Genomic DNA, 14,692 nt, shown 5'->3' with positions numbered 1-14,692 from the left:
TAAGCGCAGTTATCTCTGGTTTGTTTACATTCAGAAGCTATGTGTCTTTTAACGTGGAGCGGTGTGTGTGAGTAAGAAGCGACTGTGTCTTTTAAGGTGGAGTGGTGTGTGTGAGTAAGAAGCGACTGTATCTTTTAAGGTGGAGCGGTGTGTGTGAGTAAGAAGCGACTGTATCTTTTAAGGTGGAGTGGTGTGTGTGAGTAAGAAGCGACTATCTTTTAAGGTGGAGCGGTGTGTGTGAGTAAGAAGCGACTGTATCTTTTAAGGTGGAGTGGTGTGTGTGAGTAAGAAGCGACTGTATCTTTTAAGGTGGAGTGGTGTGTGTGAGTAAGAAGCGACTGTATCTTTTAAGGTGGAGTGGTGTGTGTGAGTAAGAAGCGACTGTATCTTTTAAGGTGGAGTGGTGTGTGTGAGTAAGAAGCGACTGTATCTTTTAAGGTGGAGTGGTGTGTGTGAGTAAGAAGCGACTATCTTTTAAGGTGGAGTGGTGTGTGTGAGTAAGAAGCGACTATCTTTTAAGGTGGAGTGGTGTGTGTGAGTAAGAAGCGACTGTATCTTTTAAGGTGGAGTGGTGTGTGTGAGTAAGAAGCGACTGTATCTTTTAAGGTGGAGTGGTGTGTGTGAGTAAGAAGCGACTATCTTTTAAGGTGGAGCGGTGTGTGTGAGTAAGAAGCGACTGTATCTTTTAAGGTGGAGCGGTGTGTGTGAGTAAGAAGTGACTGTATCTTGTTGGTGTCTGAAGTGTAAATTGTCTGTAAGTGTTTATTCACTGTTTGAATTCCCACAGAAACTCATGTGTAACTCGAGCTGTTTAGTTTTGTAGCACTTTCCCTCTGTGTTTACTTTCATGCAGTTAGCGCTCTCCTGAATTTAGAGTCAGTTCCACCTTAAGTAATGTAACTGTAACAGCAGAAATAGGTCAGTGTTACCCCCCTATGGAGCAGGAATAGAGCAACATCCTCATCTCAGTTGGTGCTTTTCAGCGTTTGGAGTCTCTCCGTTGTCTAAAAACCTCCAAATGGTGTTTCTCTGCCGTGAGCAGAGAGAGAGAAAGACTAGCACCGGACCCAGACACTTTGTTTTTTTACCCATTTACAGACACTGGGGCTTCGTAAACACATTAGAGCAGTTTCCAGAGCAAACCGACTGCAGAGCAGCGCATGGAGAGGAGACACACTCAGAGGTTTATATAGTGTTTATTGATTAAAACTGTGGACTACACCTTTAATATTATTGGGTTATATTTTTTATCCTGGTGTACTTCCTCCACACGTTGCTGAGCTGTTGTTTGTGAGACTGAGGCTCATTTTTCCCATGAGTTAGCCATAGTTTAGTGGAGTGGCTGTTAAACCAGTCTGTCCGGCTGATAACACTCAGAAAGCAGAATTAAATCTAAATTTAGATCCACGTCTGACTCGTTCTCCTGCTTTAGATGCTGAGATCATTCGACACCAGCAAGTTATCACAGTCTAGATTTACATCACATGCTGGAATATTTCTGTGAGGATCTGATGGCATTCTGCCACATACACTGTCCTCTAGATCACAACCACCACTCCAACTCACCCCGAGATACTCCATCAATCACTGCACAGAGCGCTGTCCCACTAGGAGCTCTGTCTCTGTCACAGCTGCAGGGTCCTGGAGGTTGTGAGTTCGAGTCCTGCTCCGGGTGACTGTCTGTGAGGAGTGTGGTGTGTTCTCTCTGTGTCTGTGTGGGTTTCCTCAGGGTGACTGTCTGTGATGAGTGTGGTGTGTTCTCTCTGTGTCTGTGTGGGTTTCCTCCGAGCGACTGTCTGTGAGGAGTGTGGTGTGTTCTCCCTGTGTCTGCGTGGGTTTCCTCCGAGCGACTGTCAGTGAGGAGTGTGGTGTGTTCTCCCTGTGTCTGTGTGGGTTTCCTCAGGGTGACTGTCTGTGATGAGTGTGGTGTATTCTCTCTGTGTCTGTGTGGGTTTCCTCCGAGCGACTGTCTGTGAGGAGTGTGGTGTGTTCTCCCTGTGTCTGCGTGGGTTTCCTCCGAGCGACTGTCAGTGAGGAGTGTGGTGTGTTCTCCCTGTGTCTGCGTGGGTTTCCTCCGGGTGACTGTCTGTGAGGAGTGTGGTGTGTTCTCTCTGTGTCTGCGTGGGTTTCCTCCAGGTGACTGTGTGTGAGGAGTGTGGTGTGTTCTCCCTGTGTCTGCGTGGGTTTCCTCCGGGTGACTGTCTGTGAGGAGTGTGATGTGTTCTCTCTGTGTCTGCGTGGGTTTCCTCCAGGTGACTGTCTGTGAGCAGTGTGATGTGTTCTCTCTGTGTCTGCGTGGGTTTCCTCCGGGTGCTCCGGTTTCATCCCACGCTCCAAAAACACGTTGGTAGGTGGAGTGGCGACTTAAAAGTGTCCATAGGTGTGAGTGTGTGAGTGAATGTGTGAGTATGTGTTGCCCTGTGAAGGACTGGCACCCCCTCCAGTGTGTATTCCCGCCTTGTGCCCAGTGATTCTGGGTAAACTCTGGACCCACTGCCGCTGTGAACTGGATAAGGGTTACAGACAATGAATGAATGAGCTGTATGTCACACAAAAATATTTTACAACTTATTTGTAAACCTGATATTAAAGGACAAAAGAAAGCACTCAATGTATAATTTTGTCATTTTTATTTACAGTAACTGTAAAAGTCTGGGACTTTTCGTTATTGTTAGAACAGTATCCATGTTTAAAATTTCATAAAAAATGAACCCTTATATACATTCAACATGATCTAATCAACTGCACTAAATACACCACTAAATAGAAAATTATTTATACATATATAGATGACACATATATACACACATCTCAGACTGTTTATTTACATACAATGCTGTCAGTTTAAGAGCTTACGTCACTCTACACCACGCAACGCAGACGACCAGCACCAACTCTCCATCTGTAAAATCTCCAGCTGAAGCAGAGATCACGTTTGTTTTTATCCGACTCGTAAAATGACGCCGTGGTCTTTTGAAGAGGTTCAAACGCTCCTTGGATCGGTGGCCGACGAAAGAATCCAGCGAGAGCTGGACACTGCAACAAGGAAGGAACAAACTCTACTGATCTGTCTGAACTGATGACGTAGCTGTGTTCAGTCCCAAACAACAACAACACGCCAATACACCATGAGTAAACACCGCTTAACGTTACCACCGCCGTAAAGCCCACCGTTTGATTAAGTTTTTTCTTTAATGGACATGTTTAAACTGTTATAAATGCCAGGTTCCTTACATTTACAGACAATGAATTAATGAAATTAGAAAGTAGTGAACATATTGTTAGAACGTAAGCAGTGTTACTTGTTTTAATAAATCTTTCTGTACGTTTCTATCACTACGTACAGGAGTGTTGCAGATGTTCATATTAATGGCTTCTCAGCGCCATTAGCCAGGTTGGCGTGCACATCACTGTTGACCAGCGTTATCCAGGACTCGGTGGTGGTGGAGTGCAGGGCGAAGGCGGGGAACACCATCTCACGGAACACAGTTTTGAACGTGTGCAGATGCAGGTTCTTGCCTTTAGCCGTTATGCTGTAGAAGGCTAGAGTGCCACCCTCGTAGTCTAGCGCCACCTCTAGCCTCTTTGGCGGAATGACATTACCCTCGGCTAAGGTGCAGCTCACCGCGTCGTGGCAGGCCGTCAGCTTTTTGTTCTTCCACTGGAGCCTCCAGGAGAGGGCGCTGTGACCCAGCCGGCTATTGTCGCCTTTGCGTGGAATGCTACCGTAGCACAGCCCCACGGACCACATACAGGTGGGACCCAATTCCACCGTCCACAAGTGGGTTCCACTGGAGAACCCCTGGGAGCAGAGAACCTGCACGGCAGTGGAGAACCGCTCTGAGCTGTCGGAGGAGCTGATGCTCAGCTTGGCTCCACCCCAGTGCTTCACTGTTTGCATGTCTGTGGACATCATGAGGCTGTGGTGTAACGTAGCACCGTTAAAGGTAAGCTCTAGGGGGTTCATGAAGCTCTGCAGACTGTGTAGCTGCTGCGCTAGCTCCGTGCGGAACGTGTCGGTGCTAAGTGCCGTGCGGAGCCACTTGGTGTCGGTCGTCTGTGGTGCAGGAAGCGTGGGGATGGTAACGCTAGCAGCCTGTCGTAACCGTGGCTCCAGTCCCAGGTACAGCTGTAGGAACAGGAAGTTGGAGGGAGAGGAGGATAGCAGTTCTCTAGCAGAGCTCTTAGTGTTGCTAAGCTGCTGATGGTACTCTTTCAAGACGTCCACACTCGCCTGCCACATCTTCTCACTCTCCAGCTGCTCGTCCTTCACCATCAGCAGCATGCGCTCCTGTGGGTTCATACGGAGAGTTAGCCAACAGACACTGGTTTTCTGTGTGGTCTAAGGGTGTTTCTGCCCCCTGCTGGTGTGTGGGGGAACTACAGATTATACATTTGATTCTTCTGAGCTGCCATAGTATTAACACACACACGGCACTGATAAGTAGAGTGAGGCTAAATCTTCTGTTTCACCTTAAATGCTGCAGGTGAGCAGACTGTAGCTGCTGTACCATTTGGATTGGACATAGGTGGATTGGTGAATAGAACTCTCAGTCTGCGCCCGCATTACGCACTTATCACTAATTCTCACTAGTGTCTGAGTGTGAAGTGTGTAGTGTTTTTAACTACAGTGTGAAAGTGGAGCACGATTAAAAATACTGTCAGGATGGGCATTATTTTGTGGTTGAAATATTATACAAGATACATTTAAAATAAATTATATTATTGTAATTTTATGACCATTTTATTCCACTGATATAATGGTGATATAACAGCATTTTAGTGCAGTTAGAGCCCTTTAAAGAGCAGCAAAAAAAAGGCCTATTCACACTTTCACACCAAGTCTGACATGTCTCCGGCCTCGACTCTGAAATCAAAGGATGAATGATGAATTTATCATTTTACTGTAAACACGGCACCTAAGCAGCACCCTGAACCTGCCCCAGTCTCCAGAACAACGCAGGAGTACAGCAGTGTTTCTGAGGCTCACTGGGGAAGTGTGATGCTCCTCTCAGTGAAAGGGTTATATTTTCTTTAACCGCTACAGTTTAGTTCACAGCCTGTTGGTTATGTTTTAAGCTTTTGTTACAAAAAGCTGCTACGAACAAGACGAGCTGTTCCACCTCCATGTCCTGCTCATCTGTTTGGGCTGTAACCATGACAATGCTGCTCTGATTGGTCGGTCTGATTTAAACACAGTCGTAAAACACAACAAAACAGGTTCTGATTCAAAATCTGACGTAGTGTTAAAGACCCTCAGTTTCAGACTCGTGTCTGAAAAGGCCTTAAGACACTGAAATCTGAAATAATTTTTTAATCAAGAAAATCTACATAGAGGAGTCTACAGAGCAGAGAGCACAGAGAGAACCACAGAACATCACTGAACAGAGCGAGCAGCTCAAACAGTGGACAACACTGAGGTCAGCAGCAGTCACTGAGGAACTGTCTGTATGTCGTACGATAAATCAATAACGTCATTATTGTGACAGACTTAATTGTGCACTTAGAACCAGTGGATTTTTCAGGACGGTGAAAATGGACAGTGGCCCAAGATTCAATGAGGAACAGAAAGGGAGGAGAAAGGTCTTTGTGGACTACAACTGTTTGGACCTGAAAGTAAGAAGGTCCTGGTTCTAAGGCTGTTACTGACCTTGTAAGTGCTGATCTGAGCCATCATGTTGTCCAGCAGCGCCGAGGCTTTGGCTGAGAGCTTCTCTGAGTTGGTCTGCGCGTTTCTCCCGCTCTGCTGAGCCCTCAGGAGCAGGGTCTCCGTCATCTGCAGCCGCTGAGACATGGCCTTCTCATGACCCTCCAGAACTCGCCTCAGGTCGCAGCTCGCCGCCTCAAAGGTCTGGACCTCGTGGTCGTTGTGCTTCCCCTCGATCACACACTCGTTACAGAGGAAAGTGCAGTCCTGGAGGCAGAGGAACTCCAGATCTCGCAGGTGGTCCGGACACCTCTTCTGGTCCTGGTCTGGAGTGGGATCCACCAGGGAGTGACCCCTGGACTTGTGGCGCTCCTGGTGCCGTTTCAGATGAGCCTGGGCAGAGTGGGAGTCCTTCATTTAGATTAATGTTTTATCCAGAATAGATGCTGCTATTCTCTTAAAAACAAAGCTGAAATAAAAGGATATTTGAGCGATGCCATAGAAGAACCACTTTGGGTTCCATAAAGAACCGTGTCTGATCTAACCTTTTATAAATGAGTTACCTAGCGGTTCTTCACGCTGACTTCTCTTAGACAAACACGGTTCTATATGGAACCTAAAGTGGTTCCTCTATGGCATCGCTCAAGAACACTTTGCCACACCAGAAAAGCCCTTCCTTCAGCGCAGTGGGCCTCTAAAGCCCTGCTGGGGGTGGAGGGGTGTCTCCAGGGACAGCTTCTGTCCTGTGTCTGGACGACGTCAACACCTCTGAGGGATGAAGGAGCTTCCCCACACATTCTACATCCCCCCCCCCCCCACCCCCCCACCCCAGTGTCAGCACAGTGCGGCACATGTTGCTGTCTGTGGCACACTGTTCATTTCTGAACACGTGATATTTCTACATTGAAAGGCATTAATGTTAAGATGATTTTGACCCCGTTTGCATTCCATAGTGCTCTCACGCCCCCGGTGCTGAAAACTGTTGTGGAAAAGAGGATGAAACTGAGACTTGCTACGTGTTGTTGGTGGAGTTAAGCCGTTCCACCTTAAATGATTCCACTGAACAGGCTCCACTCAAGATGGAGAGAAAGGAAAAGCTGTTTCACAGACGTACTTCAAAAGTTGACTTATATTTGAATTTTCAATTCCACCTTAAAACACCAACCGCCGCGTGACCAGTTACTGATGCGTAGGAGGCAATTTTCCTTATTTCCACCTTAAATGTGTCAGTTAAATAACTTTAAATAAGGCTGACGTCGGCTTGCTGCACTTGTTTTTCTGGTAAATGACTAGTAGAGGAGCCCACAACTGAGCCACAGCCTGACGGCTCCTTCACAGTGACCTCCAGCCCTTTATTGGCTTTCAGCAGCAAACTGAAAACACACAGAATTATTCTAACGATCAAACGCCCGGTGTTTACACTTTCTTTTACAAAACAAATCAAGGCTTTGCATTTGTTCCCCACAGCGAGGGACAAGAACTCACACTAAATTAAAGAAAACCCTGGAACATGTTTTAATCCTGACACTTTAAAGTGTGTCTTAAACTCCCTGACTCCATGTTCTCTGTGTCGTCTTTAATGCTGTAAAGCCCTGTGCTGCACCTCCTCTCTCCATCGAGCCCTGGGTTTGTACAGAGGCCTCGGGTGTGACATCGGTGTCATCTGAACAAACGTCTGCGGGTCCAGAGATATACTCTGGGGTTCTACGAGTCTAGGACGGAGGGTCACAGCACCTGGCACAGCGAGGTCTCGCAGTGGAGGCAGGTCTTCACGGCCGGTTCCGATCCGTCCAGGCACTGGTCACACATCACCACCTGGGTCGTGAAGCGGCCGCTGCCCATGGCCATGCGGTAGCCCTCCACTATTCCGGAGAGCTTGAAGTTCCTCCGTAAGCCGTTCAGCCTGTCGTACTCCTTCCTGCACTCGGGGCAGCGGGGGTTACCCTGGGGCTCGTCCAAGCTCTGGCTGGACCGGACACATGAGAAGCAGTAGCTGTGTCCACAGGGCAAGGACACGGGGTCACTGAAAAGATGGAGACAGATGGGACAGCTCAGCTCCTGCTCCAGAACCTCTGCCGGCTGGCTCATGATTTCATAATCCGCCTCTCCGTCTGTGTCTCTCTGGTTTTCTCTTTCACTCACACACACTCTCCACGTCTCACAAGGAAGCTCCAGGCATGTGACGTGGCTCGGGAACTGGCTCGTCTGGATCCGAGATGCAGCGGCTCAGCATTCCAAGCGAATCTGACCGTGTTTGACTTTATCTGGGTAGAGCCTTCCCAGAAGAGCAGACACTTCCTGAAAGTGGAGACAGAACGAACGCCTCTCGGTTCAGAAGATGTCCACAAACGTTTGTCCAATCGGGTGCTTTACAAATCAGCCGTAACATTAAAACCATTATGGTTCAACCATCAACCATCAACCATTGTCCCCCTGTTGCTGTGCAAACTTTATTGCCCCTACAGAGCAGGTGTGACGTGGTGGTGGATGTTTCTCAGTGCGGCAGAGACACCGAGTGGATGAGTGGATCAGACACAGCAGCGCGCACTAGATTAAAACTAATAATGATTAAGATTAAAAACCCAGGCTGCTCTCAGTGCTGTTAAAATGGAGCAGCTGCACATGAGCCAACAGGAAGGTCATTAGTCCAGCAGAAATTATAAAGCCCCCACTGGAACAGTGGAACGGTGTTCTCTGGAGTGATTGGTGGATGGCTTTCCATCCAGTTCCTCAGGGATGAGTTGGAGAGGCATTTATACAGTGCCATCAAATCCTCACAGCAATGGTCTGATGCCTTGTATGAAGCCATCTGGTTTAAAATAAGATTTAAAGGAACACTATGTGTTTTTTTTTTTGCATTTGTACTGACATCAGGGGAGGGGGAGATAGAGGGGGGTTCCTTACCCTCCTCCATAAGCTACATAGTGCAGTTTCTGTAGTGCTGGCATCGACAGAGGCCCTATTCTCCCTGCTACAGCTCAGTGGAGCACCACAGTGATTTTGAACTTTGGAATTTGATCATTTTAAAGTAAAAATGCTGCATAGTTTTTCTTTAAAGTTCAGACAAATCTAATTTTTACTAAAGGTTCTGTATAGAACCACCTGCATGGTTCTTACCAGACTCTAAGTGCATCATAACAATACAAGAACCTTGTTCTAAAAGGTGCCGTATAGAACCCTCTAAAGCACCTTCTCTGTCAATCTTCAGAAAAGACCACTTCACGATTCAAAGAACCCCTGTAGAACCCATTTTTAGTTCCACTTCACAAAGGTGCTACCTAGAACCCAGTGGCGGATGCTGGTGTTTCAAGGAGGGGAATCTCAATTTCAGCCTACATCATAAAATGTGTGGGTTTATTTATACGTAAATTCTACCCTCCGTTCCTTTTTAAGAAAATGATCTGTACCCTGTCGTACCAACAAGGCGTCTTTTCCAGGGACTTGACTAGTGTCCTCTCAATGTCCAGCAGAGCTAGGCTTAAACGGCCTTGGCCCATGTGAAGTGTGTCCGCCTGTGAGTGCTTTGTGACGGTGGAGGGGCTCAGCAGCACCCGCTGGACAGAAACTGAGATAGAAGTCAGAAAGAGTGATAGAAGTCAGTCTCCAAACACAAGCAGCTACAAAATACTCCACCAGAAATAGAAGCTCTATTTGTCGCTAGTCGTTTTTAACAAAGAAAATGCCGCTAGGATGATTAAGAAAGTCTCCGGTTCAACTCTGAACAGAATGAAAATGTAATGCTCCCTCGGATCTTTACACCAAAGGATCGCTGATTCGCTCATTTCACTGTCAATCAAAAAGGGATTCAGCCTCAGACAGATCATCCAATCATCATGCAGAAGCTGAGCGTCCGGGCCAGCCGAGGCCAGCCCACTGCCCCATAGACCCCCAGAGACGCTGAGCGTCCGAGGGGCGGGACAAAGCCCAGCATTTATCCAATGACTCGTCTCGTTTCGCTGCACTTCGTTGCTTCGCTATTGAACTCTGTTTAAAGCACTGTGAAGCTGCGGGAATGACTGAGAGGAAAGCCGCGTCTTTACCAGTGATAAGAAGCTGATTCTGAACAAAAGTTGAGCGTGTTGTGGTGCATATTTATTCAATGGCGTGTACACAACAGTATATATTTGATCACTTATTTTTTTTTACATTTTAGGGGAAGCTGAGCTTCTCTTGCAGTCGTAGAGCAATCGCCTGTGCTAGAACTGTATTAAGACCGTATTTTTCATCAGTCCCAAGAATCATTCCATCAGGTAGAGAACGTTTACAGAACGGAAGAGGTTCTATGGAGAGCACCTGGCTCTAACTAGAACACCACATTAACTAAAGAACCCTAGAGAACCCTCCTTATTAAGAGTGTAGGGATTCTGAGGCAGTAACATAAAGGAAAAACCAAACAGAGCAGTGTTTAAATGTAAAGGAGGTGAACATTGCGCTGGGAACACGACCAGAACAAACCCCACCGTTAAAATAAATACAGTGTGTTTCAATGTAAAAATATTACACAATGTTCCTGTAATCATCAACACAATCTCCTCCAGCATTAATGTGATGTGGGAAAATCTCAGTAAGATCTGCCCCTAGGCTGCGTTCTTCCCGTCTCAGGAGGAACCGGTCTGACTGGACACACACACACACACACACTACAGAGCTGCAGTTCTCACCTATCACGCTGTAGTCACCTGTGGCTCTGAGGCGCCGGGGATGTCTGCCTGCCGCTCTGGGTGTATATTCACAGCCCTAGTGTGTGTGTGTGTGTGTGTGTGCAAATGCAGAAGACACATTTTGTTGTACAATGACAAATAATTGCGTTAGCGTTAGTGCATTAGTGAGTGTAGAGGTGTGGTCACAGCCCTGGACCTGATTCACCCGAGCTGATTCTCTGTGTGACACTGCACCTGCACAGACACACACCTTCCTGACTGTTCCAAATGAACACACATTCCCCCACATTCAGAGCTGGAGCATAAGGGTGTGTGATTAGCGACGCCAACAGTCCATATTTTTACAATCATGGTGATTTTCCACTGCATGGCACTAACTCCGCTCCCTTCATCTGTTCTCCTCCTCCTCCAGGTGAATCAGGTCCTGGTTCTGGAAGCGGGTTCTTGTTTAGTGGCTGTTCTCTCGTGGTTCAGAGCGAGTCGAGTAGGGACTAAACCGTGGCGTGTAAACCTTGCAGAGCGCTGATCGTCCAGAGAGAGTCGTCACTCTACGCCACGCGACGCAGACGACCAGCACCAACTCTCCATCTGTAAAATCTCCAGCTGCAGCAGAGATCACGTTTGTTTTTATCCGACTCACGACGGCAGCTCGTAAAATGACGCCGTGGTCTTTTGAAGAGGTTCAAACGCTCCTTGGATCGGTGGCCGACAAAAGAATCCAGCGAGAGCTGGACGCTGCAACAAGGAAGGAACCAACTCTACTGATCTGTCTGAACTGATGACGGAGCTGTGTTCAGTCCCAAACAACAACAACACGCCGATACACCATGAGTACACACCGCTTAACGTTACCACCGCCGTTGTTGTGGTTTCCAAAGACCACTGTTCCCCTTAGAGACGGGGTTTGCTCCATTTTGTGGGGGAGTTGTAAAGTGAACAGCTAAAAGCGAGTCGATCCCATGCAGGTAAAGACCACCATTACAGCAGTCTTCCGTTATTAACTGATATCGGACGTGTTTTTTCCATATTTCTGAAGTTCGGAGGGGCAGTTACTCCAAGAGTGCGAAACAGAGAATGTGCTTTTCATTGGTCGTAACTTTTATTATTAAGTATTAAGAGTTACTCTCCATCATCCAATGGAGTCACTCTGTTTTTTATCTCTGCCACTGCTTTTACCCAGAAGCGCCAAGCTCCTGCATTTAAAGGCTGTGATTCTCTTTGCTACCAGCAGGTGTCACAAGGAATTTTAAAGTTTTGTAGATGATTAAATCATCTGGTTCTTTGCTATTATAAGTAGAGAAATGTTGTTCTTTTTCTAACACAAACGCACAAAAATCAGCTGCTTGTGCTGCACTGATCTTCAGTAACAGCGCCCCCTGGTGGACACTGCTGAAGTGCAGAAGTAAGAGGAAGAACTGTGTTAAAGAGATAAATTGATGAAGTGAGGAAGGAATGTGAGAAATGAAGAACGTGTGTCTCGTAGCATAAACAAGTCATTCTCCAAGTAAAGGAATGTGGCAGGACCTGGAAGTGGAGCCTGGGGTGATATTGGACCTGAAGGATTGGACGGCAGTCTATGGTTAAGAGCCCCTCCCACAGTGTTCTGAATCCTCCAGCGACGAGTCTGTGGTTTACAGAGTGAGGACAGGTCACATGACGAGGTTTAAGACTTCAGCACTAATGATAATATTAATATTTCTTGTAAAGCAGGTTTAAAAGTGCTTTCTTTAACAAAAATCTAAAATATTACATACATAATTCAGTTGTTAACACAAGCCAAGCCTATGGCTGGTGCCCTGGGGGAAGTGTTTCCGTGCTCCACTAAAATCACAACGGATAATGTTCATTTTTACCAGGATTGCTGCAGAGCTGCAGAACACGGACATTTGTAAATATTTAAATGAAAGTCAGTTGTAAAGCAACGTACTGATAGCTCACAGATGTGTGTGTGTGTGTGTGTGTGTTTTTTTTGTATATATATATATATATATATATATATATATATATATATATATATGTTATATGTTATATCTAATGTTGTGTATTTATTAATAATGAATGTTTCTGATAAAGTGGGCAATGAGTGGAAGTACAAGCACAAAACATGTTTTGCCATCTAGTGGTAGGACTGTGTAAATGGAGTGGTAGAACTGTGTGTGTGTGTATGTGTGTGTGTGTGTGTGTGTGTGTGTGTGTGTAAGTAAGTAATGACAGTGTAATTTGCTTTGGGAAATGTAGTTAAGTGTCTGTGCAGTGAAAGGGGCCTTGGCTCTCTGGGCTGCTTTTTAAAGTATATGTGTGTGTGTGTGTGTGTGTGTGTGTGTGTGTGTGTGTGTGCGCAGGTAATGGGGGACCCACACTGAGCAATAACACACACTTTGAAGTGGGAACGCTATTAAAATGCCTTATTGTTCTGCTTTAAGCACACACACACACACAACCACACACACACAAACACACACACATAAAACTCAGCAGTGTCTGCTCCTTAGACACTGCTCAGCACCCCAACATAAGTTTGTAGACACTGCTTACTTTTGCAGTTTTGCTTTTTCCTTTTCAGTGTTTTGCCACTGGGCACTGGATTTAATGAGGATTTAAGGTGGATTTAATGAGGATTTAAGGTGGTTTTAATGAGGATTTAAGGTGGCCCCTTCCTAGCAAAACCTAAGAGCTTAAAGAAGCGTCAGACTCAATCACACTTGTATGTTTATGCCCCACAGGGTGAGTTTAGCACAGAATCTCTGACACCTCCAGGCTACTAGGTGTCAGTGTAATTAATGACTGTTTCTAAAAGAGACACGGCTGGTTTTTAGTCACTCTCCACCTTAACGTCACGGCTGTTTACGTAAAATAACGTTAGGTTTAGTCCATCACCCCCCACTCCACTGTTGTGTTGGAGCTGGGTTTCATCTTGAATGTGTGTATGGAGAGAGTGTGTGCGCGCGTGTGTGTGTGTGTGTATGTGTATGGAGTGTGTGTGTGTTTGTGTGTGTGTGAGTGAGTGAGTGAGTGAGTGTGTGTGTGTGTGTGTGAAGGGAGCGTGCGCGCGTGTGTGTGTCTGTATAGAGTGTGTGTGTGTGTGCGTGTGTGTGAAGGGAGAGCGTGTGTGTGTGTGTGTGAGTGTGTGTGTGTGTGTGTGAGTGTGTGTGTGTGTGAGTGTGTGTATGGAGTGTGTGTGTGAGTGTGTGTGTGTGTGAGTGTGTGTATGGAGTGTGTGTGTGAGTGTGTGTATGGAGTGTGTGTGTGTGTGTGTCTGTGTGTGTGTGTGTGTGTGTGTATGGAGTGTGTGTGTGTGTGTGTGTGTGTGTGTATGGAGTGTGGGTGTGGGTGTGTGTGTGTATGGAGTGTGGGTGTGGGTGTGTGTGTGTATGGAGTGTGTGTGTGTGTGTGTGTGTGTGTATGGAGTGTGGGTGTGTGTGTGTGTGTGTGTATGAAGTGTGTGTAAGGAGTGTGTGTGTGTGTGAGTATGGAGTGTGTGTGTGTGTGTGTGTGTGTCTATGGGGCCTGGTCCATTCTTCAGTCCGGATGTTGATTGAAACACAGTATTAAAAACAAATCAAACACAACCCACTGTTTGTTTTGGTGCGAGTTTCATAAATAAATAACAAAATAATGAACTCTTTTCCATTTTTAGAGCTTGGCTCATAATGGAGAAGAGTGAATGATGCACAGATCAGGGTCAGATTTTACTCAGTGTAGTGTTTTAAGCAGCAGATTAAATGTAATAATTTAAAATAATAAAAAAATGAAATGGAAAATTGTTAATATTTTCAAAATTAAAGCTTTTATTTTCCAAACAAGCTCCTGTTATTCCCTTGAACCCTGCTCCGTGACTGAGCCCCTGTCCTTCACTGAGTGAGTGTCAACATATCTTAGTCCCCGGAATGTGATATATTCCTGCCATACACACACACACACACACACACACACACACAGAGAGAGAGAGAGAGAGAGAGAGAGAGAGAGAGAGAGAGAGAGAGAGAGAGAGAGAAGGAGTCCAAGCTGTTCCTTATGTCTGCTGCTCTTTGATGGAAGATTCCAGAAAGCTTTCCTTCATCTAAATGTCACAGAACAAAAAGAAGAGAGAGGGAGGGAGAGAGAGAGAAAGAAAGAGAGAGAGCGAGAGAGAGAGAGAGAGAGAGTCATAGAGAATTACAGATGTTAAAGATGAAAAGGAAAGAAGGAAGAGAAAAGACAGAGGGATTAAGGCACACAAAAGAGGGAAGAGGAGAATTAGAAATGAATGAGAAATGGAGAAAACATGGACAGCGGAAAGAAGTGAAGAACTGAGATAAAGAGAGAGATGATGGTGAATGAAGAAGAAAACAGAGACATACAAATGGGAGGAGAGAGAGAGAGTCAGAAAGAGAGGGAGAGAGAG

The 14,692-nt window shown here is 46.2% G+C and overlaps 1 protein-coding gene across 1 annotated transcript; it reads right to left on the bottom strand.

The window, feature by feature from the left end:
• Nucleotides 1-2,628: 2,628 nt before the first annotated feature.
• Nucleotides 2,629-7,767, bottom strand: LOC136697745 (E3 ubiquitin/ISG15 ligase TRIM25-like). Its single transcript, XM_066672982.1, has 3 exons — nucleotides 7,382-7,767; nucleotides 5,651-6,040; nucleotides 2,629-4,291 (listed from the first exon to the last, which is right to left on the bottom strand). The coding sequence occupies exons 1-3, from the start codon at nucleotides 7,733-7,735 to the stop codon at nucleotides 3,362-3,364; spliced, it is 1,674 nt and encodes a 557-aa protein (XP_066529079.1). The 5' UTR covers nucleotides 7,736-7,767; the 3' UTR covers nucleotides 2,629-3,361.
• Nucleotides 7,768-14,692: the final 6,925 nt, after the last annotated feature.

Source organism: Hoplias malabaricus, chromosome 5 (genome assembly GCF_029633855.1).
Source record: "Hoplias malabaricus isolate fHopMal1 chromosome 5, fHopMal1.hap1, whole genome shotgun sequence".
NCBI classification, from domain to species: domain Eukaryota; kingdom Metazoa; phylum Chordata; class Actinopteri; order Characiformes; family Erythrinidae; genus Hoplias; species Hoplias malabaricus.
This window is presented reverse-complemented; position numbering and strand designations above follow the sequence as displayed.

Excerpts from the sequence above, each read along its gene's own strand:
- LOC136697745 (XM_066672982.1), bottom strand. The coding sequence starts at position 7,735 with ATGAGCCAGCCGGCAGAGGTTCTGGAGCAGGAGCTGAGCTGTCCCATC. Across the intron at positions 6,041-7,381 it reads GCGAGACCTCGCTGTGCCAG|GCTCATCTGAAACGGCACCA; the intron begins GTGCTGTGACCC and ends CACTCTGCCCAG. Across the intron at positions 4,292-5,650 it reads CTCAGATCAGCACTTACAAG|GAGCGCATGCTGCTGATGGT; the intron begins GTCAGTAACAGC and ends ATGAACCCACAG.